This window comes from Cetorhinus maximus, chromosome 25 (assembly GCF_964194155.1).
Source record: "Cetorhinus maximus chromosome 25, sCetMax3.hap1.1, whole genome shotgun sequence".
NCBI lineage: Eukaryota > Metazoa > Chordata > Chondrichthyes > Lamniformes > Cetorhinidae > Cetorhinus > Cetorhinus maximus.
The window spans coordinates 7,553,847-7,580,189 of NC_135903.1; the positions used below are offsets into that span (position 1 = coordinate 7,553,847).

At 44.7% G+C, this 26,343-nt stretch overlaps 1 protein-coding gene across 1 annotated transcript in view; it reads left to right on the plus strand.

Moving 5' to 3' along the window:
* LOC144667842 (plexin domain-containing protein 1-like) overlaps positions 1-26,343 on the plus strand; it is a 243,499-nt gene that overhangs the window by 100,540 nt on the left and 116,616 nt on the right. Inside the window, exons 5-7 of the mRNA XM_078529363.1 lie at positions 998-1,120; positions 12,321-12,439; positions 14,979-15,078. Of these exons, the coding sequence (XP_078385489.1) occupies positions 998-1,120; positions 12,321-12,439; positions 14,979-15,078 (342 nt within the window). The remainder of the gene's footprint in view (positions 1-997; positions 1,121-12,320; positions 12,440-14,978; positions 15,079-26,343) is intronic.

Consider the following 26,343-nt stretch of genomic DNA (forward strand, 5'->3'; position numbering starts at 1 on the left):
TGCCAAAGCTTTTTGCCTTGACTTGGTTGGCACATTGACTCTGATTGGCTGAGGCTTTGCCACGGAGAAAGCAATGGGGAATTGTAGGCTCCCCAAGCTTCTGGATAGTTCAAAAAAGGTGCAAGGCTTGAATATATTCTTTTTATTTGCAGAGAATGGGTCCCTGCGTATGAATATATTCCACTTCTAGCAAGCATAAAGGAGCCATGTTACAAACTCAATTGGTTGTTAGTGTAGCTATTAGCACACTCAGGGTTGTTCAGCAAGTACTGCCCAATTGCAGAATCACATCAAACAGTAGAAACCTTGGCCAATCCAAGTTGACTTGCCAACCAATCACCCCAGCCTTTTCTCCTGTAGTATAAATTGTTGTGATCATTTGAAATTTGGCATTCTTGCATTTGTCCTGATGGATGCAAGACAAAAAGCTTCAGCAACATGTCTCACTTTTCCGCAATATTAAGGAGACACAAGTGATTAAAAACAGCAGTTCACCCTCCAGTTGCATGTAACTCTGTTGCCCATCCTAACTTGCCCCATTGTCTCTGATAACCTTTCACCTTCTGTCCACATGCATTCCTTTTGGCTACCTGTCATGTCTCCCCAGCTCGCTTGCCTTCAGCACCTCCACTGCCTGCAGCCAGTGCAGTGGGAGATCCACCACGTAAATATTGTACTCTTTCCCCTGTAATCACAGCAGTAGGAACAAACCGTAGGTAGTTGCGAAACAGTGTTATTATTTTCTTGGAAGTGCAATGCCCGAGGGGAAAAGAAATCAAGAGAAAATACAGAGCCAGCAAAGGTAAAATATCAGGTTCCAGAAAAGAACTGCTCCTCCTGTGGGAACATAAACATTGATCCTGAGAGAAGGTAAGGTGATGTTCTATTCCATTTTGTTGTCACCCTGCACCTTCCTGAGCAAAAAAACTCCTCAAGGAAAGACCCTGAGTATATCAGATATTACGAGGGCTAATTTCTCTTCTTTCTTTTCTTTTAGGTTTTATATTCACTGGGGAAATCATCCATCGGATGCTGACTGCCACTCAGTACATTGCCCCACTTATGGCCAACTTTGATCCCAGTTACTCCAGGAATTCCACCATCAGATATTTTGATAACGGTAATTTTCTTCCTTATCGCTTTGGATGCGCAGAATTTAAGGGCCGCAAATCAGGCCACGCATTAACATAAAAGCAACATACTCCGGATGCTGGAAATCAGAAATAAAAACGGAGAATGGTGGAAAAACTCAGCAGGTCTGGCGGCAACTGTGGAGAAAGAAACAGTTAATGTTTCGAGTCCGTATGACTCTTCTTCAGCGCTGAAGAGAGATAGAAATGTGATGGATTTTATACTGGTTAAGAGCAGGTGGAGCAATATAGAAGGTCAGGGATAGATGGGAGCTCAGGAGAGATTGACCAAGATACGGACACAAGACAAAGGGAGTGGTATTGATAGTGTTAAAGACTAAGGCAGGTGCTAATAGTGGCATGAAGGTCAGATAGCAGAATGTGTTGGTCGCAGAAGAAGGGTCAGCGCTCTCTGAAAGCAAAACATAAGAACAAGTTACAGACTGGCCCTATAGGGGGAGGGGGTTGGGAAAAAAATATCAAAATGGAAGACCGAGTTCATGGTCTGAAGATGTTGAACTCAATGTTAAGTTCAGAAGGCTGTAAAGTGCCTAATCGGAAGATGAGGTGCTGTTCCTCCAGTTTGTGTTGGGCTTCACTGGAACAATGCAGCAGGCCAAGGACGGACATGTGGGCATGAAAGCAAGATGGTGAATTGAAATGGCAAGTGAAAAGAAGGTCGGGGTGATGCTTGCGGACTGAGTGAAGGTGTTCTGCCAAGCGGTCACGCAGTCTGCATTTAGTCTCCCCAATGTAGTGGAGACTGCATCAGGAGCAGCGAATATAGTAGTCTAAATTGAACGAAGTGCAAGTGAATCATTGCTTCACCTGGAAGGAATGTTTGGGGCCTTGGACATTGAGGAGGGAGGAGGTAAAGGGACAGGCGTTAGACCTCCTCCGATTGCATGGGAAGGTGACATGGGAAGGGATGAGATGTTGTGGGTGATAGAAGAGTGGACCAGGGTGTCATGGAGGGAACAGTCCCTACGGAATGCCGACAGGAGAGGTGAGGGAAAAATGCGTTTTGTGGTGGCATCATGCAGGAGTTGGCAGAAATGGTAGAGGTTGATCCCCTGAATATGTAGGCTCTGGGGTGGAAAGTGAGGACAAGGGGAACCCTATAATTGTTGTGGGATGGAGGGGAAGGGGTGAGAGCAGAGGCACGGGAGATGGGTCGGAGATGGTTGAGAGCCCTGTCAACCACAGTGGGGGGTTTGGGGGGGGGGGGGGGGGGGGGGGGGGGGAACCTTGTCAGGAAAGAGGAAGACATGTCAGAAGCGCCGTTTCGAGAACAGATGCGACGGAGAAATTGGGAGAATGGATTGGAGTCCTTACAAGAAGCAGACAGTAAGGAAGCATAGTCTAGGTAGCTGTGGGAGTTGGTGGGCTTGTAATGAATGTTGGTGGACCATCGATCACCAGAAATGGAGAACAGAGAAGTCAAGGAAGGGAGGGGGAGTGTCGGAGATGGACCATGTAAAGGTGAGAGAGGGGTGGAAATTGAAAGCATAAAGACCATATGTTAATTTTTTTTTTGTTCTATCTTTCTCTGTCTTGTTGCTTGGGGCACAGCCAGGGTTTTGCAGGTGTACTCTAATATCTCAACCCAGTGCTTGTTCTTCGAACTTCAGTCTCGAAACTGTATGTTATCCTTAAGGATATAATCTCACTGCCTGATTCGACTTCCGCACTACGCACACCTTCCAGCAAAATCCTGGACAGTGGCCAGGAGCAGGAATTCTGAAATGAGAGGGGAGAATGCTAGATTAGCAGGTTAGGCATCATCTGTGGAGAGTGAAACAGAATTAACTGAGATCCAACAGGCCAGCACAGAGCAGTGATAAAACCTGATCTGTGCAGGTCCCTGTCACACCAAGCAAAGCTACACTGGGTTGGACCACAGACAGAAGTGGGTTCAGAGGCAAAAGTACATGGAGGGAATTTCGTAGAGTGGCAGAATTGTGGAGGGAGTTGAGAATAGGGACGGGATTGGGCAGAGCATTGGGGAGAGCACTGGGATAGATTTACAGGAATGTACAGGATTGGGATAGAATCATAGGACATTGAGATAGACACGCAGGACTGGGGTGAGCACAGGGACAGAGAAGCAAATCTGGGAGAGTGGACGAATTGAGGGAGTGACAATTTTGAATGCTTTCTTTCTAAGCCATTAAGCATATAGTTTTGACATTTGCAAACATCTTTTCTGTTTTGGTAGGAAACATAACAAAAGCAGAGTTATAAATAGGATAGCTGTGATGTCTGGACCATGTCTGTGGTCAGAACATTACATCCAGTAAAAGCTCCTGTGTGTGTGTATTTCTGAAAATGCCACATGGGTGACCGAAACACAACATTGCTTCATATCTCGCTCTCCCCCAGTCATCCGTCTGTTATTTTCATGCTTCTGGCACAAACAACTGCTTGAAATTTTACTGCTTACTGCACTCCAGACATGACTGGAAAGAGACTTAAGGGCAAAGCAACAGTTGTCAGAGTACAGTTCACAGGAAGTATGCCTGCCATCTTATTAAGAAAAATGTAAAACTTTTCAGTAAAACAAAAAGCAGACGCGTTGAAGAGGTTTACATTTCGAATCTTATCCCTTCACCTATTGGGCTGAAAACGCACCCAAGAGGTTATTCTGCTGGTGTTGGTTATGATGCTCCCTCAAGCTTGGTGCTGATCAGCATCCCCTTCTTTTAGTCCCAGGTGATTTTAGGAGTGAAATGAGCTGTGAAGCTGTGGGGCGGAATGGCTGTATGTTCAATCCCTGCTGAAGTTTCAAGACTCAGTCAGCATTCACGTTCGGAATGAAATGACTGTCAGAGCGGATTGAGTGGAAATGTTTGCCAACAAGTGTCTGGAATACGATTTGAAAAAAATGTTCCCATATGGTTAGTGCGGTACGGAGCTAAATGGATCCACAAGATCCCAGATTTGATCTTTGCTGTACACCAGTTAACTTCAGATAGTGACCAGTGGCTGCTATGACTGACCTCAGCCCTTCTTGTTTAGGGAAGGAAGGGGAAGTGGAAATTTAGCCAACTTTCATTACTGTGCAATGACTGGAAAGAGTGAATGTGTTGAGAATGGATGAATGACAAAGGGAACAGTAACTTAGTGGTTGTTGTTCTGGGCCAACAACACAGAGGTTATTTCAATTTAATAAAACCTGCTCATTTGTTGCCTGGCACTATTAAAATAACCATGAAACCCAACTTGATGACTCATGACCTTCAGAGAAAGGAACCAAACCTGTCACCCCTACATTTGATTCCAGTCCCACACTATGTGGTTGGCATCTATGCAACAAGTGATGGCCATTCATTTCCACATGGTCAGGGTGCTCAGGGTTTTAGGAATTTGCACATCTGGCATGGAACATAGCCCAATGGGAACACGCATTGGGAATTCTGATGCATGTTCCCAACAAATTCCTGTTGTAGGTCCCCCATGATGATACTAAAGTGCAAATTTAATTATAATTATCCTTTTATATTTTTAAAGTTCCAGCCTCCAATGATTGCATATATCACACAATGTGTTATTGCCTATAGGCAACTGTTCAATATATTATGGTTTCACTCGTTGGGTCCTTTCATGGACAGATTAGGAAAAGGAGATTGAGAAAATGCCAGTCTATTAATTAGATTCCTTATCTTGGTCTTCACCAATGAAAAAATATGGGGGACGCTTTTTGTTGCAAGGATGATAATCAGATGAACATTAGAACGTAGGAACAAAGTGTGGACCATTCAGTCTCTGAAGCCTGTTCTACCATTCAAGCTTATCATGACTGATTTGAAATTCAGGTCTATTTTCCTGCCTTTGCTCCATATCCCTTGACACCCTTATCCAACAAAAGTCCATCAATCTCAATCCTAAAGCTCCAATTGTACCAGCATCCACAGCCACCTGGAGGAGTGAATTCCAGATTTCCACTACCCATATTGTGAAAAAGGGCTTCCTGGTTTCACTTCTGCACGGCCTGACTCTACCTTTAAGATTAGGCTCCCGTCTTCTTGTTTACCCCATCAGAGAAAATAGTTAATGCATATCTACCCTATAAAATCCTTCAGCCTCTTTAAACAGCTTGATCAGACAGCCTCAATCTTGCAGAAAATGCAAGTTACATTTATGTAACTTGTACTCATAATTTAACCCTCAAAACCCTGACGTTATTCTGGAGATTCTTTGCTGCACCCCTCCAATGTCAGTATGTCCTTCCTTGGGTGCAGTGCCCAAAACTGGACACAGATGGGAACTGAGCAAGACTCTACACAACCTGGATTCCCATCCACTGGATCACTATCAAACAGAAACCAATTACTATTAACTAAGATCAGCACCTGAAGTTGGGACAAAGCTCAAAAGGCAAAAATATCTTTTTAAATAAGCTTCTTGAGGAACTTTTTATTTTCTCTCCTGCTGAATCTCCTATCATAACAAGTTTGTTCCACCTGCAAAGAGCATTGAAGAGGCCCAGAGGCTGATTCATTTTTATCCTTTCGAACAAAGAGGGGACACATTCCCTAGCGCAGTGCGCAATGACATCACCACGATCGAAGGGATTGGAGAGCGAGTAGCAATCAATGAAGTTAATAAGAAAAATCCCGCTTTGACTGGGTTCAGGAAGTCTGCCACTTCCTCAGTTCCAAAAAAACAAAAATTATTCTGATGTATTCAAATATTTTTCTTATCAAAGAGCGGGGAATTTTTTGAGTGATATTGGTTTCGGTACAAATAATTGCACAATCCTGGAGCTTTTTTAAAAACAGTTTTTTTTTAAGTTGTGTAATCCCTAAAGCTCTTGCTTAATTGTTCCACTACATCTGTGAGATATTAAAACCATGTGTTGACATCAGCGGGCTAATTATAAATGGCATAGTCTCTCAGTTGGTTAAAGCAGGGACCAGCTAAGCTATGAAGACCCGGAACTTCCCGTGTCCAATCCCCATCTGTGCTGACCTTGCTGATCTCAGCCAGGTTACTAGTGAAGGGAAATGACTTTGTGCAGGACCTTTGAATTGAGTAGCAGGGTCCCTCCTACTGATCATTGTTCAACATACAATCATACGACCATACGAACATAAGAATTAGGAGCAGGAGTAGGCCATTTGGCCCATCAAGCCTGCTCCACCATTCAATAAGATCATGGCTGATCTGATTCTACCTCTACCGCTCTCTGGGGAGGAGAGGTCCACAAACTCGTGACCCTCTGAGAGGAAAAGATCTCTTCTCATCTCCATCCTAAATGGGAGACGCCTTATTTTTCAACTGTGTTCCCTAGTCCTGGTCTCTCCCACAAGAGGAAACATCCTCTTAGCGTCCAACAACATATGGTGTGCAGGCTGAGTTCGGGTGAATACAAGATCAGGATTGACACAATGGTGCTGTCATTCATCCTGCCAATCCTCACAATGTACGCCCACACGTAAATAATGGCCAGTTGGATGAGTGGGTGACATGGAGCCAGGCTTCAACTGGGAGTCAGTGCCTTTAAGAGAAGAGGAAAGTGGCAGGAAAAGAAATGCAATAGCCCAATGAGGTTGCTGATTGACACTGTGTCCTTCTCAGGCTAGGTGGACCCGTTAACATTGATCACTGTTGTGATGCACAGTTTTCCGAATTCCTCAGTGGTCGCTCGGATGGGGAAAAGGTTAATGGAGCAGAGGCCTCCTTAGTTACTGCAAAATAAAAATAATAAAAGCAAAATACTGCAGATGCTGGAAATGGGAAATAAAATCAGAAAATGCTGGAAAAACCCAGCAGGTCTGGCAGCATCTGTGGAGAGAGAAACAGAGTTAACATTTTGAGTCACTATGACTCTTCCTCAGAGGAAGAGTGATACGGAGTCGAAACGTTGGCCGAGATTTTCCGTGCCCGCTGGCTTCGGGCGTGTTTGGTGGCTTCCACAGCGTCCAAATGGCATTCCGGTGACACATCATTAAACCTGAGGCCTGCAGTCTTTTTGCCTCTCGTTGACACCTTCCCTGCAGTAGTCATTGGCTGGAAGCACTGAGATGTGTACGCACAGCTGGACTTCTAATATGGCGCCCGGTGTGATGAAGCGGCAAGGTGATGGTGTGGCGTGCGAATGAGAGCCCACCCTCCATGGAAACGGCGTGTTTCCCGGGAATACATAATTAATATGGCGGGTTTGGGACAATATGGTGTGAAAACCTGTCATCGCAGCCGGCAGATAAACGTTTTACCCGCCCGCTACCCCACGTAGTGCAAATCTGGGACGATTCTGCCCCTTAGCTCTGTTTCTCTCTCCACAGTGTCTCTTGACAATGTATCTGCGATCAAATTTTCTCATCCAGCCTCATGTATAATCTGTAATGTAGATTAACTGGTTGCAGTAATAAACTCCATCTGAATCCATCAGCCTTGCACTTCTGTCTCGAAATTTGTCCGGAAACTTTAAAGATTGTGGTCTGTATAAACAATTGTTTCTGGCAAATTGTTTGCAATATAAATTTCAAAATGCTGCGATGCTAACACCAGACCCAAAATTTCCTTTTCGATCATTGAATGTCTTCTCTGTTGTACATTCAACTTTTGTGAAAAATACCCTATCGGTTTTTCAATTCCATTTTCATCTTCTTGTAATAGTTTGGCCCCAATGCCTATATCGCTTGCGTCAATGACCAACTTAAATTGCTTGGCATAATTGGGTACTGCCAAAACTGGTGGTGTATCGAATACAGCCTTCAAACTACCAAATGTCTTCTCACGCTCCTGTGTCCATTGAAACTTCTTGTTCTATTTGAATCGTTCAATCAATGAAGCAACCACTTGGCTAAAATTTGATACAAATTTCTGCTAAGACCCACTCATGCCCAGAAATCTCAGAACTTCTTGTTTTGTTGTAGGCACTGGGAAATCCACAATAACTTTGACTTTCTCTTGGAGCCACTTTACCATGTCCAATTGTATGGCTTAGATATGTAACTTGCGCTTTTGCAAATTTAGTTTTAGCCAAGTTCATCACCAAATTAATTTCTTGTAATCAACAAAACAATTCTTCCAGATGCTGTAAATGCTCCTTCCACGCCTGACTGAAAACTACCAGGTCGCCAATATAAACAGAACAATTGCTCAGACCTGCAATTATTTTTGTTTGTCAGTCTTTGAAATGTTGCAGATGCAAATTTCACACCAAATGGCATGATTTCAAACTGATATAGTCCATCTGGCACGACAAAAGGCCATTTTTTTGCTCTCTCCGATAACTGTATTTGCCAATATTCTCTTAGAAAGTCAATCTTTGTGATAAATTTTGATTGTCCCACTTTTTCAATGCAATCTTCCAATTGTGGTATAGGACATGAGTCTGCTTTTGTCACTGCATTCGCCTGTCGATAGTCCACACAGTCTTTGTGTTCCATCCGGTTTCCATACCAGTACAATAGGCGAACTCCAGTTTCTACAACTAGATTCAATCATATCATTTTGAAGCATGAATTTGATCTCTTTCTGTACTTGTGATAACTTTGCCGGATTTAATCTATAAGGATGTTGCCTTATCAAAGATGAAACTCTTATGCATAGATCATGTATAGCTAAATTTTTCCTCCCCTAGATTATTCCCATAAATAGCTTTGAGTGACTGCAATAGCTTCCCCAAATCACTTTGACACTTGTCTGAAAAGTAACTCAATATTACATTTAAATTTTCAAGTACCCCCTCATTATTCAATTTGATTAGAGGAAAAAACAATTTCAGAATCCTGAATTTCTACCTCTTTCTCATTATCTACCACCACAAATACCTCCTTTTGGTCCTCTTCCCTGTCAAAGTACTTTTTAAGCATAGTTGCATGACACAACCTCTGCTTCTTTCTTCTATCTGGAGTATTTATTAAATAATTTACTTCGCTCAGTTTCTATCCAATCCTGTAAGAGCCACTAAACCTTGCCTTTAATGAGTCACCCAGTACTGGGAACAGAACTAGCACTTTCTCCCCAACAACAAAACTATGAGCTGTAGCTTTCCTGTCTGCCTTCACTTTCATCATTTGCTGTGAAACCTTTAACTGTTCCCTAGCCAACACACATGCTCTGTCCAATCTTTCTCTGAAGTTTGATACATAATCCGGGAGAGTAGTTTCTGAATTTTGACCCACCAATTTTTCATGAATCAATTTCAGTGGTCCCCTTACATCATGACTATAAACTAGTTCAAAGGACTAAAACCAGTTTATGCATTAGGAGCATCCCTAATAGCAAATAACAAGAATGGAATCCCCTATCCCAAACACATGGATAATCCTGACTATATGCCTTCATCATAGTTTTTAGAGTTTGATGCCATCTTTCCAAAGCCCCTTGTGACTCTGGATGATAAACTGTTGACCTAAATTGTTTTATCCCCAAACTGTTCATTACTTCGTTAAACAGTGGTGACATGAAATTTGAACCCTGATCTGATTGTATGTCTTTTGGTAAACCATATCTTGTAAAAAAAAATGTAGTTAACTCTTCCACAATTTTCTTTGTTGTAATATTTCTCAAAGGTGTCACTTCAGGAAACCTTGTAGACACCTCCATTATTGACAGTACATACTTATTTCCACTTTTAGTTTTAGGGAAGGGTCCTACACAATCAATCATGACCTTGGCAAAAGGTTCTTCACATGCTGGAATTGGAATTAAAGGTGCTGGCTTAATCACTGCTTGTGGTTTCCCTATCACCTGACATGTTCTACGGGATCTTATTGCATCCTTATACAATCCAGGCCAATAAAAATGATTTTGTATTTTTGCCTGTGTCTTTCTAATTCTTTAGTGTCCGCCCCCCACCGCGCACCCCCCACCCCACCCCCCCCCCCCCACCCCGCAACCCCATTAGAATTTCATGAGCTATCCTCAGAATCTCATTTCCATATCCAAATGTTATTGCCAGCTGATGCAGCTCCCTCTAGTTTTCATTTGCTGAAGCAAGATAAGGCCGCCATTTTCTCATTAAAACATTACTCTTAAGGTAATAACATTCTGGAATACATTCTGCCTCTGTTTCTGAGTAAGCTGTCTAATATAACTGTTTTATTTGCAAATCCTTTTTCTGTAACTCCACTAACTGCCTTGAGTTAAACACTTCAACTGCATTGTCTTCAGTCTTTCCTCCTGAAAAATTTTATCAAACACAGTGCCTGCTAATTGGACTTACACACCTGCTCCCTGCCTTTGAACTTCCTGTTCTTCTTGTTTCAACCTATGAGCCTGTGATCTTGTTATCATACAATCTGGAAACAATCCAGGATGCTCTGTCTGCAACACTTCTACTGGTTGCTCAACTACCATAGGCATCAGCCACATCTGTGACCCAGCTACATGATTAACCAGAATAAATTGCACACCTGCAATGGGCAATTTTTCCACTACTCCAACAATCACTTCACCTGTTTTCCACTTACTCCTTAAATTTACCTTCCACAATGGAATAGGTCTAGCATCTCCATGAACCTCACTTATTATCATCTGCTCCTGCAATACTCCCTCTGAACAACAATTATCACTATCCCACAACATTAAGGATTGACTAGCCCCTATGTCTCTTAAAATTTTAACATCTTTATCTACTCCACCCTGTACACATGGAAAGACTTCCCCTTCATGTACAAAATCTTTAAACATTTCTGCAACCTGCTCCTCCGAATTCTCTGGGTAAATTGTGAACACATTCACACTTCTTTACCTATCACTGGTTCTTCCTCTTTTACCTGTACACAAACCACTGGTTTTCCCTGTGCCTGAACCTCAGAACCCACAGTACTTTTCTGCACCCCAATAACCCCAACAGATTTTCCCTGCAATTTCCAGCACATAGACTTCGTGCGTCCAACTTTATTACAATTCAGACCAGCTGTCTTTAATTCAATTAAGTCCCCCCCTCCACACACACACACACACACACACACACACTATTCCTACTTTACAATAAATTCCAATAACATTATGAAAATTATTATATTTTCTTGACAAAGGCCTTCATCTATATTGATATTCTGATCTTTTAAACATAGCAATGTTCCTTATTTCAACATCAGTGATCCCACCATGTAACAATTGTTTGGAATGACAACATTTTTCTCTTAATATTCCAGTAAAGTCTCAGAGTTACAAAACCTCTTCTGCCTAAATGCAATAGTCCCTGTAACTGAGTTTGATAATAACTTGGATTGCACAACGATAAGATTTAGGGCAAGATTAGAAGTCAGATCCCAGTGTGATAGAATTCTAATTTTGAAGTGAAATGTTAGGATTCATGTCAGCTTTGAATTGACTGCTGCGCTTTCTGCTGAAGAGATTTCACAGCTACAAAGGGAGAGCTTCAATAGCCTTATGGAGCAGAGAATGGCCAGTTCTAGGGAGCGCAACAAGTAACTGGATAGATATGGAATCAAAAGGTTGCATCAGAATAAATATAGATAAAGAGCAATCTTTTGTGGACGTGTTTAAACCAAGGGTAATGAAATAAAAAGTTCATCCTATTATTTCTTGCAGCCAATTAATTTGGGCTTTCACTCATCCTACTGAAATAAATTATAGGCCAACACATTACTCTTCAATTCCTTTTTCTTATCTAGTTACCGGTTTTTTTCAAGTTCGCCATTTCGCATGACATTTACCATTTTAGGATGCCTCTACAACATTTATTTTAATTAATTCTATTGATATCGTTGGCAAGTCCAGCATTTATTACCCATCCTTAGTTGCCCTGAGAAGGTGTTGATGGTGGGCCACCTTCTTGAACCGCACTGGTGTTTTGATACAGCTGTGTGATGTGCTAGGGCACTTCAGGGGTCAACTACATTAGTGTAGGACTGGAATTACTTATAAGCCAAACCAGGTAAGGACAGTAGGTTTTTTTTCTTAAAAGACTATAGACCTTTCTACAGCAATCCGACAGCTTCATGGTCACTTTTACTGATACCAGTCTTTTTTATTTCCGGTCTATTTCAAACTGAATTCAAATTCTCAAACTGCTGTGGTGGGATTTATTGATGTTCTTTAGGTTACCAATCCAGTAACATAACCACTAGACCATCGTACTCCTCAATCTTGAGTATCTCAATTGTTCACTTTTGAGGTGGGAGAAGAGCAAGTTTTCAGTCTTGCGCACAAGGTGCACGTATGTCTCTGCGTTGATTTTTCACTGCTCCTCTCTGTACTCTTTAGGGACTGCATTCGTTGTCCAGTGGGACAAAGTCTTTCTGCCGGACCGGGAGGACATTGGCAGTTTCACCTTTCAGGCCATGTTGTGTCAAGAAGGGCGGATTGTGTTCAGTTACAAGGATGTGAGTATGTAAGGGGCAGGCTGGGGTGGGGAACGCCAATGCCTTCACTCTCACTGAAAGTAATAAGCATTGAGGGGGTGGGACAGAGGGGCAGCACATCTCCTTACACCTCAACATCACCTGTTATTCTGCTTTGGCAGCTCCTCCCTATCTTACAACAAAGGGCAGAGAAAAGGTCATCTGACCCCAGCCAGGAAGACAATGGACCCCTTTCACTTGCTTAAAATCTAATACATTTCTAAGTGTTCCCAGTTCTGATGGAAGGCCATCAACCTGAAATGTTAACTCCGTTTTTCTCTCTCCATAGACGCTGCCTGATCTGCTGAGTATTTCCAGTATTTTCTGTTTTTATGTCAGATTTCCAGCATCTGCAGTATTTTCGTTTTGTTTGAGGAAGGAATTTAGGGAAGAGAGAATCATCAGATGATGCCCAATAATCAATATATATTTCTAAAAAGCATTAGAGGTTTTATAAATCACTTCCAAAGCTGATGCAATGCATTTATATGTTAAGTGGGTACAAAGCACAAAATGCATCAGAAGCTCTTCTCAAACCCAAGCCCACCCCTTTATTATTCCAGTCAAATAAATGCCAACCACAAGTGCCCAGTCATGCCATCATTTGAATCATACACTAATCAGATGCTTATACACTGTTGTGTTTCCTTTATTGCTGATGAACCTTTAGTTTTGTCTGGTATAATTTTTTGCGTGGCAATTAAATTATCGTGGCAAATCTTTAAGAAACTGAAGCTTATGATAATAGTGAACACGGATCATGATGATTTGGTTCCAACTCTGGAGGCATCACTTCACAGAAAAGGAACTGCTGTTAGTTTCAATCTATAGACCTGCAATCGACTAGTCGCTCTGTATTTATGAAAGGACAGAATTGCTATAGAAATGGTCATAATTGAATATTGATGGTTTATTTCAAAGAAGCTTCTGGAAGTATAAATTTGCAGCTGGCATTCTTAGCTTTTTAAAATACATTACAGTGGAAGGAAAGAAACAGAGTCTGAAGCATTTTGTGTTTTCATGATGAAAGACATCAGTACTAGAGAATAAAAATTTAGTTTTCAGTGTCAGAATCAAGAGCTCCCAGATAAGCGGGAGAACAGGTTAGATATTGAGCAGGAACATCCCAAGACTTTTGTCTTTGTGGCTTAAATGAATAAATGGATTGTCCAGCTACCCATGCAGAAACATTCGGCGGGGTTTTCCGCACCCACCCGCCACCACGATTGCCCAGTCCTGCCACAAGTCAATGGACTCCTGGCTGGGGCACCGTCTCGCCCCGCAGCGGGTCCCACCCGTCACAGGGCCGGAAAATCCCGGCCATTAAGTTCGTGTTCCCATTAATTTGCACACACCTCAACCTTCTGATTTTGGTGTTCTTATTTACCATTTGTCCAACAGAATTAAGGAATTTTTCTTATTTGTTCATGGGATGTGGACATTGCTGCCAAGGACAGCATTTATTGCCCATCCCTAATTGCCCTTGAGAAGGTGGCGGTGAGCTGCCTTCTTGAGCCGCTGCAGCCCGCGTGGTGCGGGTAGACCCACAGTGCTGTTAGGGAGGGAGTTCCAGGAGTTCGTCCTCCCGTTGCCAAACCACAACTTTCAAACAGGGCAAGCCGGAAAAGATGAAATGTAAGCACAAGTGGGACTGAAGTTATTAGGGTTTGGGGGTCTAAGTGTCTGAGGAGCAGATGCCATATGTTGCCAAGGGGCTGCTGGTGGATGATACCTAATGTAGAGTGAAGATGTATCTACTCTGTCTCATCAATGTGTCCCAATGTCAGAGGAGTGACTTCTTACCACAACACTATGGCTTTTGCAGTTTCCACATCTACCATTTGCGTGCTAACTTGTCGATAGATTCATACTCGGGATTCATGCTGAATTGTCACTGGGTCCAGATTTTCACTAAGCCATTTCTTTTGGGATGCTACAGCCAAAAGGAAGAGCAACTCTGACCCATCATTCTCGAAGGCTAAGTCGTAATGGAGAAAGAAGTGTACTGGAAGCTTTCTGATTTGGAAGCATTTTTAGCTGTACTTTTTAGTAATGAACTCATGGGTCGCATTGTAACAATTGCTTGTCAAGTTGAGATATATTTTAATGAGGCTTCCATCAATATTCTGCCAATCATTTGTCCTTTTGTTTAGCAGTCCAACACCTACACAGAACCTTCCATTGGAATTCCAGCTGCCCTCTGTAATTCCATTATATATTCTTCATCACAGATGCACACATACACACAAACGCATGAAAGGAAAAGTCCTGTAAATTAACAGATGAAAAAGTCAAATAAGTGCTTGATTCAAAGTTTTCTTCTAAATACTTGGAGTGACTAAATTTAAGGCCTTTTTCTCATTCTCTGTGGCATCCGACATGCATGAAAAAGACCATGAAGTTTTAGAGTCCATTGGGTGAAGTGCTGGGGAGAAAAGAATAGACATTTCATTGCATTGTCAGCTTATACAGATGAAATAAATGGATGGATGTTAATGTTGCTCTTTCATCTGTCCTTCAGGTTCCAATAACTGTGACTCAGATAAATTCTGCACAGCACCCTGTCAAAGTTGGGCTGTCTGACGCCTTCATGATAGACCACAAGGCACCACATGTTCCTGGTAAGTAAACTGCCTTTCGAACCTGTTCAATAAATCAATACAGCAAATGAAACCAAGACAACAAAGTGGCAATTTGGCTAACTGTCAATGGGCAAATTTTAGCATTGCCTCAACACACCCTTCGAGCTTAGCAAACAAGTCTTTAACTGATGGCTGCTTCCACTGAGGAAGCAGAAAGCTTTTCATTGCAAGTGCTTTATGCGCAGGTGGGAAGAGAAACAACTTGCATTTATATTGCACCTTTAATGTAGATGAACGTTCCAAGATGCCTTCAGTAAAAGCAGGGACGCCGAGCCAAAGGAAGAGGAAAAATTGCATTTTCATGGTGGATCAGAATGGAGGGGCTGAATGGTCTACTCCCATTCTCATGTTCCTTCAAGGGGGAGTATTAAGAGAGATTACCAAATCCTAAAGTAAAAAGATGGGTTTTAAGGAGTATGTTAAAGCAGGCGGCGAGGCAGGGGATTTAGCGAGGGTTTAGAAGGTGAAGGCACAGTCATCACTGGGGGGATGAAGGACTGGGGCCAGAGGCAGAGGTATAGAAAGATCAAGTGGAGGGGATTGTACTGGAGGAAGTTACAGAGGGAAGGAAGAGTGAGACCATGAAGGAATTTGAACACCAGAATGAGAACGTTAAATTTGAGGCTGTGGGGGACTGCGAATCAGGGTGGGCTGATTGGATAAATGGGATTGGTGCGGGATAGGGTCCAAGCAGCAGAGTTTGGGAAAAGCTGAAGGTTAGAGTGGACGCAGGGTGGGAGAACGTTGCAATAGTTAAGTGTGGAGCATGGATGAGAATTTCCATGTGGATGAGCGGATGCAACATGTGTTTTGCTTTTGCCACATGCCCTCACATCTTACTTATGTAACAGAATTAGCTCCAAATGGAAACACCTTCATTGGCCACGAAAATTATTAGTTTGGAGCTTCTTTCTCAAACATTCAATCCGTTGTTTTTAGGGGGGATTAAGGTAAGTAGACCAAATCCATTTGACACAACTTGATCCTTTAATGGGGAGACAGTAAAATTGGTGATCTGCAGGGTGAGATCAATGGACTAAAAGACCCTTTCTGGGATCATTCCCCCTGAAAAAGGATTTCAAAGAATGGGCTGTCTGCCATTACTCAAGATATGTTCACCATCCCTTTCCTGGTGACCTCTGGGTTTGGCAAGGTAAGTGGGAGGATGCAGGGAAATGGGCCCTGTCAGTGCTGTTAGGGGGCTGGTTCCAGGATTTTAACCCAGTGATTATGAAGTGAAGGTGATATATACCCACGTCAGGATGCTGTGTGACTATAAGGGGAACTTGCTGGTGGTGCTATTCCCACATGCCTGCTTCCCTTGTCCTTCTAAGTGGCAGAAGTCATGGGTCTGTGAGGTGCTGTGGAAGGAACTTGGTGAGTTACCGCAATGCAACTTGTAGCTGGTACACATTGCAGGCAAAGTGTGCCAATGGTGGAGGGGGTAAATGTTTAAGGTGGTGGATAGGGTGTCGATCAGGTGGACTACTTTGTCCTGGGTGGTGGTGTTGGAGCTACACTCATCCATGCAAGTGGAGGATATTCCATCACACTCTCAACTTGTGCCTTGTTGATAATAGACAAGCTTTGGGGAGTTGGGAGGTGAGTCATTTTTATAGATCTCATGTTGCTTTAGTCTTCCATAGGATATCGCACACCCTCACTTTCTATCATTTTCTTACGCTTTTGTGTTGAATCCCAGTTCTGCTTAAGGTAAGGAACTCCATATGATCACCTCATGTGCAAAAAATAATTGAATCACGTTTTGTTCTCTCTTCCTCCCTTTCTTTGTACATCATAACAAAGCTCATCCACAAAAATATTTCAAGTTGCCAACCATTGGATTAAACTGTCTATTTTCTGGTCTAGAAGAAGCTGCTCTACCTTTTGTACAGTGAGACTTTGCTGGTTCATTGGTTTCTATTTCTAAGACCTTGTGACAAGTTTTGCCACATGACAATCTCCTTATAGAAAGTGTCTTGGTAAAAAGTAATTCCATTACCTTAATTTGCTTTCTTTGGCAAGATTCCGTCTTGACCCAGTTATTTGCACATTCTCCGTTAATCGACTGGGTAGCTTCAGACTACTCCCAGTTTGCAGCCATCAGCATTTTCCTTATCCCTTGACACGACATATTGTCTTTTTTCTGTTTGACAAAAAATTTGAGATGCATTAAAATTGGCTTTTATTTACTTTTATTGCCTGAGACCCATTGCAAATTGTGAGCGCTGCAATGGAGCAAAGTAACCCAGATCAGAATGACGGGTTACATTAAATCTAAAATACTTTTTGCAGAAAAATTATTCACTTTAGGGTCTTAAGAGGTTATTTCTGAAATTCATCACCTTGAAGAAACCTTATATTTATTTTGAATTGGCTTGAGGCATCGTCTGCCACTGCATTGAGGAGTTAGTTCACGACCAGTCTCCACCTATTTCACTGAGCTCCTGATCTCTCGAGACTCTAATGAGGGAAGGGAAATTGGAAGGGAAGTCACCTCTGAGCCACACTCACACGCACCCAGGGGATTGGATCAGATTGAGGTTGGTCAACACTGGAAGGTGGTCACTCGCTGTTTTGAGTTTTAGTCTGTGCATAAGAGGCAGCAGGAAGGAGTGGGAAAAAGATGCAAATCAAAGAAATTTGGTAGCTTTTTTTAAATGGGCAAAACTTTATTCCCCCCCCCACCCCCCCAGCAGCAGGTTTGAGGTTGGTGCAGGTTGGGGGAGGGTGCATAAAATTCCTCAAATGGCCTTCCCACCAGCCCCTCCACCCCCTGCTTGCCACAACTTCTCCACAATTTTACAATGGGATAAGCAAGGCCTAGGCCAGTCACCTGCCCCTGCCCCAATTGAGGCCCTTAAGTAGCAAATTAATGACCACTTAAGGGTTATTTCCCACCAGGCCTCAAATTTAAGGCTGTCAGGAGGAGATCAGGGGCAGGGGGGAAGCCCGAAAAGTGACCCCCGCCTTGGGCCTCGGGCAGGAAGAAGGCAGGTGCGTCTCTATCAATGGTCTCCTTCCGACATCAGGCACACACCCCATAAGGTCTGTCCCCTCACCCCTGTGGATGCTCCCTCCCACTTGGCCTCTCTAGCAACCCCCAACCCCATTCCTCCTCCCCCCCCCCACTCTACTGCCCACACACCCCCCTCCACCCCCTGCCCCAAGCTTCACCTCCTATCCTCGCTCTGAGATCCCCACACTTACCTCACCCTGGAATCAGGGAGGTAGACTCTGGGCACTACCTGTAGTCCCAGTCCTGGCCATCGCAGCTCCTGGCGATGCTGGGACCAAAGAGTTGCCAGCCAAATAGATTGGCCAACAGCTCTCTGAGGCAGGACTTCCTCCCAAGTGAGGGGCAGAAGTCCTACCTCCAGGCAATTAACACTCCTCAGAGCATTACACAGGCTACACATTAGAAAAAGGAGTGGATTCAACTAATAGAATTAGACTAGAAAGAGGAGCACTGCTACTGCTCATGGCCCAGTGAAAAAAGCCTAAAACCCTTTTCTGGAGCTGTCCCCAATGGTCCATGTTAAAGACCACAGATCCAGCCACACGTCACCAGGTACAACAAGATTGTGATTGTGTCTGACAGGACCTTTGGACCTTGGTTTCCATATTTCAACAGCTTCCCACCCAAAACAGCCAGGACTGACTATAGCCCATTTAGAGACTCACCTGAAAATTGCATCATGTGGGCCTTCAGTGTGCAACAGTTAACCAAAGTTGCCCCCTGCCCCCGCCCTCCCACCTACTTCCTTTGCTAACACCCCATTTTTCACATGAGGATGGGGAGGGTTACAGTTGAGTATTGCACCCCTCCCACTACCCACTCCATTTGTTAAATCACTAAGGTCCTGTGATGGGGGAGCCTGTCAACTGAGTGTCTTCTCTGCCCCCATTTGGTTGCCTGTGGCCTTTCCCCCAGTTGAGGTTAAGCAGCAAGTTGGCTTTGGGTGATTCAGTTTTGACTTGGTTTAGATGTCAGCCAACTGGTGACCCTGTCAACTCAGTTTGGTCCACGCACTGCCAACTTGGAACTGAGCCACACGAATCAGACTTGGCTGCTGGTTGCTACTGGCTTTGGGTGGAATCGTCCCAGATTTGCACTATGTGCAGTAGCAGACGGGAAAAAGAACATTTTTCCCACCAGCCACAGCGGTTGGTTTTCACGCCACATCATTCCAATCCCGCCTCATTGATCGTGCATTCCTGAGAAACCCGCAGTTTTGTTGGCGGGGGTGAGGTGGGAGGGGCTCTCATTTGCCCGCCACACCATCACCTCGCTGCTTCATCGTGCCGGGCACTGTATTTAAAGTGCTGCCACGCGTACACCTCTCAGCAGTGGATGCCTTCCTTGTGCCCGCGATGCCAAATCCCGCAGCAGCTGGCGGATGTGACCGGCCAGTTCCCTAGACATGCGCAGTCTTTGGAGACACTGGTTCTTGGTCATCTGCAGGAAGGAAAGGCAGTGTCTATAGACCCTGGGTGTTGCTAGGCGCCGTCCAGCGATGGCTCGCTGTGGCTCTTCAGCGGTGTGTGCGGGAACCCCGGCTACCCCTTTTTCCTGAAGGTGCTGCTCCCCCCTCTGTCCAGCCAGGCGCCTCCGTTGCTCTTTTCTCCTTCATCTCTGTTCTCTGTACACCACAAGGCACACAGCTAGTTCACCAGACTCGATGCTGCTGATGTACTCCTCCTGCAGGGTAAAAGAGAGAGATGCATGGGTTAGCTTGGGTGTACTAAGTACCTCTCTTGATTAAGTCTGAAGGCCCCTTAATGCATCCTGGAGAGTGCTGGTCACCACTTGGATGGCCAAAGATTAATGCGCTGCATGGCTGCCCGAAACCCCACCCACCTCCGCCCCACTCCACCTGACCGACTGGTGGCAGCTTTGCCCATTGGACTGACTGCTGTGCTCTCAGCTCAGACACAGGCATTCTCCTAACCCACACTGCAAGGCTGCACTGTTAGCTTGAACCATGGGGGAGACTGGCCCAAACCTGGATGATAATATTTCAAGAGCCTGTGAGCACCTCCACCAGTGACTGCCCCATGGCCCAGCTTTAGCAAGGAGATTCTACAACGTGCCCAGTCATCCAACTGTTCCGCAGTCCACTAAAATGATCATTACTTTGCAGGCTATGCCCAAGGGCTGAAAGGTTCAGGGGCATTTGGTGGAAATTTCATGCCCCTGTGTTGCTTAAGTGAGCAAATAAGCTCGTGGCCCGACTCCAAGCATGTCAATGTGGCTGCATCTGAATTGTCTCAGCTACAGAGGAATGGTCACTTTATACAAAGTGTGGCTGCTTCCCTCCCACACAACCTGCATATGCTTGTGCACTACCATCAACCACAGAGCAGCCCTTGCCCCTCCCAACTCGCCTCAACCTTGGAGTCCTACAGGCAACCCTCACAAGCGCAGCGCAACGTTACTATGCACTCACCTCCAAGCTCCCCTCAAAGTGCAGCCCGCCAATTGCATGCCTTAGAAATGTTGTTGTGAAATGCACGTCAATGTGCTCGGATGATGCAGCGTGGGGGGGCGTGATCCCAGCGGCTGGCCTGGTAATGATATGCAGATATATTACAATGAGGTACCCGACTTCTGATGATGGGAAACGCAGCTCGCCATAGACGGGCAAAGCGGACGATTGAAAACTGGTTTCACAACGCCGTGAAACCGATTTTTGGCCTTCTCGCCATATTGTCCGCTCACACCGCCGAACATGTCCGACACCAGCGGGCACGGAAATTTCCGCCCTTTGTTTCTTAGTGTGTTGGCTGTAGCCACAGTACAGAGTCTTCCGTGCCCTGTTTTCAGACCCCTCCATGGTCTCACCGCTCACTACTTCTGCATCCTTCTCTAGCCCAACAGCCGACTGAGATCTGTGCTCGTACAAGTCTGGCTCTTGCGCGACCCCAATTTTAATTACACCACCATTCGTGGCTGTGCTTTTGCTGCCTAGGTGCTGAGCTCTGGGATTCCCTGCCTAAACATTCCCACCTCCCTCCCTCATCTGTCCTAATATGTCATTTTGTGTCTTGCTATAAAATTGCGTCTGGTAATTCTCCTGTGAAAGGCCTTGGGATATTTGACTAGGCAGCTGCCGTTGTCCTTCTAGGCGGAAGAGTTTGCGGGTTTGGAAGATGCTGTTGAGGAAACAGTTAGTTAGCAGCTAGGGTTGGCTCATTTCCCTTAAACCTCATGTTTAAACCATCAGAACTGTACAGAAATTCAACTTTCAATGATCCAGTGCCAAAGATCAGAATGTTCTTCTCTTAAATTAAGGCATTAGGCAAATTCAGAGTTCCAATCACTGAACACCCTGGGCAGAATTTTTAGCCCGGTGGGTGGGCGCGATTGGCGGGCCTGGGGTCAGCCGGGGAACGGACCACCTACCGTGTTCGGCCCCCGACCGCGATTTCACGCTGGTTGGAAATTAACGGCTGAGAAGTTCAGCGCTGCCGGAGTGGGGGCGGGAGGAGGGCGGGCGCTGGCGTCAATGCGGGCGTGGGCTAGCGCTGAGAGAAAGCTCGCTGAAGGCAGGGAGCTACCTCATGGAGCTGAAGACCTGAAAAATCCTCAACGTTTTGAAAAGCAAAAAAAAACGTCCAAGCATCCCAATCGGGCACCTGAAAATATACACGATGAAAACGCTGTCCGCCCATTTTTATTTTTATCTTATTTCTTCACGGGAACCTCATCGTGTTTCATGAAAAATGTAACCGCTGCCTGGCCGATTCGCCCGTCCGTCCAACCATAGGATGGGCAACGTAAAATTAAAGACAGTTGCGCTGTTAATGACCTTAATTGGCCTCTTAATTGTCAGTGGGCGTGCTTCTGACTTTTGCGCACGCCCGCTGAACGAAATAGGGCGCGATTGTGGGATGACTTTGGGACACTTGCCCGAAGTCGTCTTGTGCAATCTCGCTGGATCGGATTGAGCGTGCTCTCGTCTGCCTGCCAAGCTAAATATTCTACCCTTTGTAACCAAATATAAACTGTGGTTTGTCTCCAAATCACTTGCTGGTCTTGGATTAGTGCAACACAGAAGGAGGCCATTTGGCCCATCGAGTATGTAGTTTAAACTATTTGCCCTGGATAGTTTAATGTTCTAATTTTAGTTTTTTTTTAACATGATATTCAGAAATAAGATAGCAGGTCATCCTCAATTTTTAGGATTTGGGCAAATAGATGACGCTTGGCAATTAAGCGGACAATTGAGTGTCTTGGGCGACAGGAAGATATTGACGGGATGGTCAAATGGGCAGATAAGTGGCAGATGGAATTTAACCCTGAAAAGTGTGAGGTGATACACTTTGGAAGGAGTAATTTGACAAGGAAGTATTCAATGAACGGCATGACACTAGGAAGTTCTGAGGAACAAAGGGACCTTGGCGTGTGTATCCATAGATCTCTGAAGGCGGAGGGGCATGTTAGTCGGGTGGTGAAAAAGGCATATGGGACACTTGCCTTTATTAATCGAGGCATAGGTTACAAAAGTAGGGAGGTCATATTGGAGTTGTATAGAATCTTGGAGATGCCACAGCTGGAGTACTGTGTGCAATTCTGGTCGCCACATTATAGGAAGGATGTGATTGCACTGGAGGGGGTGCAGAGGAGATTCACCAGGATGTTGCCTGGAACGAAACATTTAAGCTATGAAGAGAGGTCGGATAGATTTGGGTTGTTTTCGTTGGAGCAGAGAAGACTGAGGGGCGACCTGATCAAGGTGTAAAAGATTATGAGGGGCATGGACAGGGAGCGGCTGTCCCCCTTAGTTGAAGGGTCAGTCACGAGGGGACACAAGTTCAAGGTGAGGGGCAGGAGGTTTAGGGGGGATGTGAGGAAAAACCTTTTTACCCAGAGGGTGGTGACAGTCTGGAATGCTCTGCCTGGGAGGGTGGTGGAGGCGGGTTGCCTCACATCCTTTAAAAAGTACCTGGATGAGCACTTGGCACATCATAACATTCAAGGCTATGGGCCAAGTGCTGGTAAATGGGATTAGGTTGGTAGGTCAGGTGTTTCTCACGTGTCGGTGCAGACTCGATGGGCCGAAGGGCCTCTTCTGCACTGTGTGATTCTGTGATTAAATCACCTAAAATAAAACCCACCCTTTTATTGCTACAATTGTTTTCACTCTAACGTTAAAATGCAAAGGCTGTGACGCAACCTTCAGCTGCTGTAATGGGACACTGAGCAACACAAAGATTCCCATGTACATAGAGCTATAAAAGATGAGTGCGTATATGTTCCCGGAGCTTTAGGCTGGAATTTTACGTTCCCCACCCCTAGGAGACAGCTGGCAGGCAGGGGTACATAAAATCGGATGGGATGGTGAGGCTTGCTGTGCCCGTCACCATCCACCTCTGCTTGAATTTGACCAGCAGCAGGGTAGCTATTGGGTGTCCCGCATGTCCTTGTGCTAATTGAGGCCCTTAAGTGGTTAATTAATGACTGCTTAAGGGCCGCTTCCCACTGCCGCTGGGGGTGGGTTCTCTTTTCTCTCCTGTTCGGCTATGGAGGACCCACTCGCCCTCCCCTCCCCCCCCGTTTTTCACCCCACCCTGACCTCCCGATCCCAGCAAGGCCGCCCCACTTTCCTTCAAGTCTTGTCTCCAGCAATACTCCTGTCAGGGGACTGGCTGCAGTTCCAGCAGTGGCCACTGCTCCTGGTGGTGGTGCTGCAGGGACTGGCGAGCTGGCAGCCACCTGATTGGCCAGCAGCTCTTGGAGGCGGCATATCCTGCCTCAGAGGGATGGAAACCACGACCTCGGGCAGCTAATTGCCTGACGACCCAGTAAAATCAGGTCATGGCTTCCAGAACCAGGGTTCCCGGCTCGCCTATGGCCACTGCCTCCACATTAAATCCCAGTCTAGACTCTGGACACCAGTTATACTCCAGACTGATTAAAGCCTTGACCATATGTAAATGAGGAGTAACAATTAAAAAGCAACAATGTAGCAGGTAGCATTATTCCTCAGGCTGAAGGGCATAATTGATGTCCTCCTGTGGGCACACATGCTCCTAGCCCATAGTCACTCAGGGGAGTGAATTCCAAATTGCCACCACTCTTTCCGTGAAAGACCACTTCCTGATTTCGCTCCCTTGTTGAGGTGCGCTGCCCAAAACAGAAAACAGTCCTCCAGCTGGGGTAACCATTTGGATGAGATGTTAAACTAACCAGGTCTGCCCTCTCAGCTGGTCATAAAAGACCCCTCAGCACTAACCAAGTAATATTGGGTAGGGCTCCTGGTGTGTTGGCCGGTATTTATTCCTAGCCAGCAACACCACAACAGCTTACCCTGGTCATTCCTCTCATTCCTGTTGGTGGAATCCTACTGTTTGCAAACTGAATGTCTGGTTTTCCTACAGAACAACAGTGACTGTGCCTCAAAAGTAACTCATTGGCTTGAAAGCACTTTGGCCCATTCTGAAGACGCAGAACACATGTTGCTTCTCTGGCCTCGTACTGCTCCAAGTGAATAATGCACAGCATGCTAAATAATTAGAGTAATGAGCTGAACTTGCACATTTCAGGGTGAGGTCAGCCTCATGCTCCACAGGTGCGTGTTCTGCTCAGTGCACAATAAACCCGAAACCTAAGCGCAAAGGAAGAGAATTTATCCTTCTCACAAGGACAGATGTCTTCCCTGTGACAAATGGGAAGTGATAGTTGAAACTGTTAGCTCAAGCAGTGTTTATACGTGTGGTAAATAAGACTTTCAGTTCTTTCCGAGTGCTTGTATGCTACCCTTTGGGCAGATGAATAAAATAATGTCAAAGTCCATTGAATTAAGCAGCGTTGGATTGGAAGGATCACAAGTGAATATTGCTTGGATTTCCAAACCATTGAAAGAAGCTGCAATCTAATGATTGAAACTTGGCAACCTAATGGATTTGAAGATGAAGACAAGGAGAATTGCGTTCCAGGGTCACATTGTAGCTTTAAACAAAACAGAAGAAATGAGTTTAGAGAATGAGAGCACAAGAGCAAAAACAATTTACACGGAAGATAATGAGCGCAGGGAAGCTGAGGGGCATCACAATAGATAAAGCAGAGGGCTCAGACAAACTGCAACTTAGGCAATTTTAAACGATGAATGATGTATGACTTTTTCACTGGAATATTAGTGGATCTCCTGTGGCTATGCTCATGGAAAGTCAGGGCAAAACAAATTACCATCAGAGCCAATATTGCCTCTGCCGCCTGTTTATCGCGCTGTGCGGTGCATTCCAGGTACCTACATGGCCGTGCACCTGCCCAGCTGAGAGGGAACATTGCTCAAAATGCGTTAGTAATGTAGTAGGAATATCCAGCAAAACCTGTGAATTACAGACATCCAGGGGACAAGCATTAGTCTGTATTTTGCAGCTGTCTGTATTTTCCACATGGTCATTGTACTGTATGTAGTTTCAGCCAGGTTGTGTGTAGTGGATGATTTTTACCAGGTGGATGCTCATATATTCCTGCAAACCATTCTCTTACTTTATAAAATTTTCAATGAAGATTTTCACGAGGCTATGCCCCTTTATTTTTGAAAATACGATTTTTCAACTTTCAACTGACTGGGAATTTTACAATTTGAACTGAAACAGAGCAAACCTCTTAAAAATGCCAGGCCACATTCTAAGATAAAGGTGAGAAACAAACAAATAACCCTCAAGGGAGTGTGAAGAGAGAGACATTTCCTATAATCCAGACACCCATAGAAACTCCTGTCTAAGGAAGAGACATTACAAGTGCAAAGTGCAGGATATTGAAACAATGGCTGCCACAGACAGACACACCCAAAACCTCTTAGAAATACGCAATTGGTGAAGTATTTCAAGGCAAGGCTGCTCAACCACTAGAGAGAGATTGGAAGTGACACAGACAGTGTCAGGAAAGTCTTCAGCAGAGGAAACAGGCTGAGGGCTGCTCTCTCTCTCTCTCTCTCTTTCTCTTTTGGAATACATGTGTCGCCCAGTTCGAGAAGCCAATTCTGCCAGAAACCTACCAGCGAACCGAGATCTCAAAGTAACATCTTCTGCATCCAACTGTATCCAAGAAAGCAGCTAACTTAAATCAGCCACAACGTTTAAAATCTACTCCTCAAGGACAATCAAAGGACACTTAACCGTATATTCTTTTACCGTGTTTGTCTGAATGACCGAATGCTTGACATCGCGTTTCTCTCGGGTTTAGCAGTTAATAAATTTGCTCTTTCTTTGACTCAAAAAAACCCTTGCTTG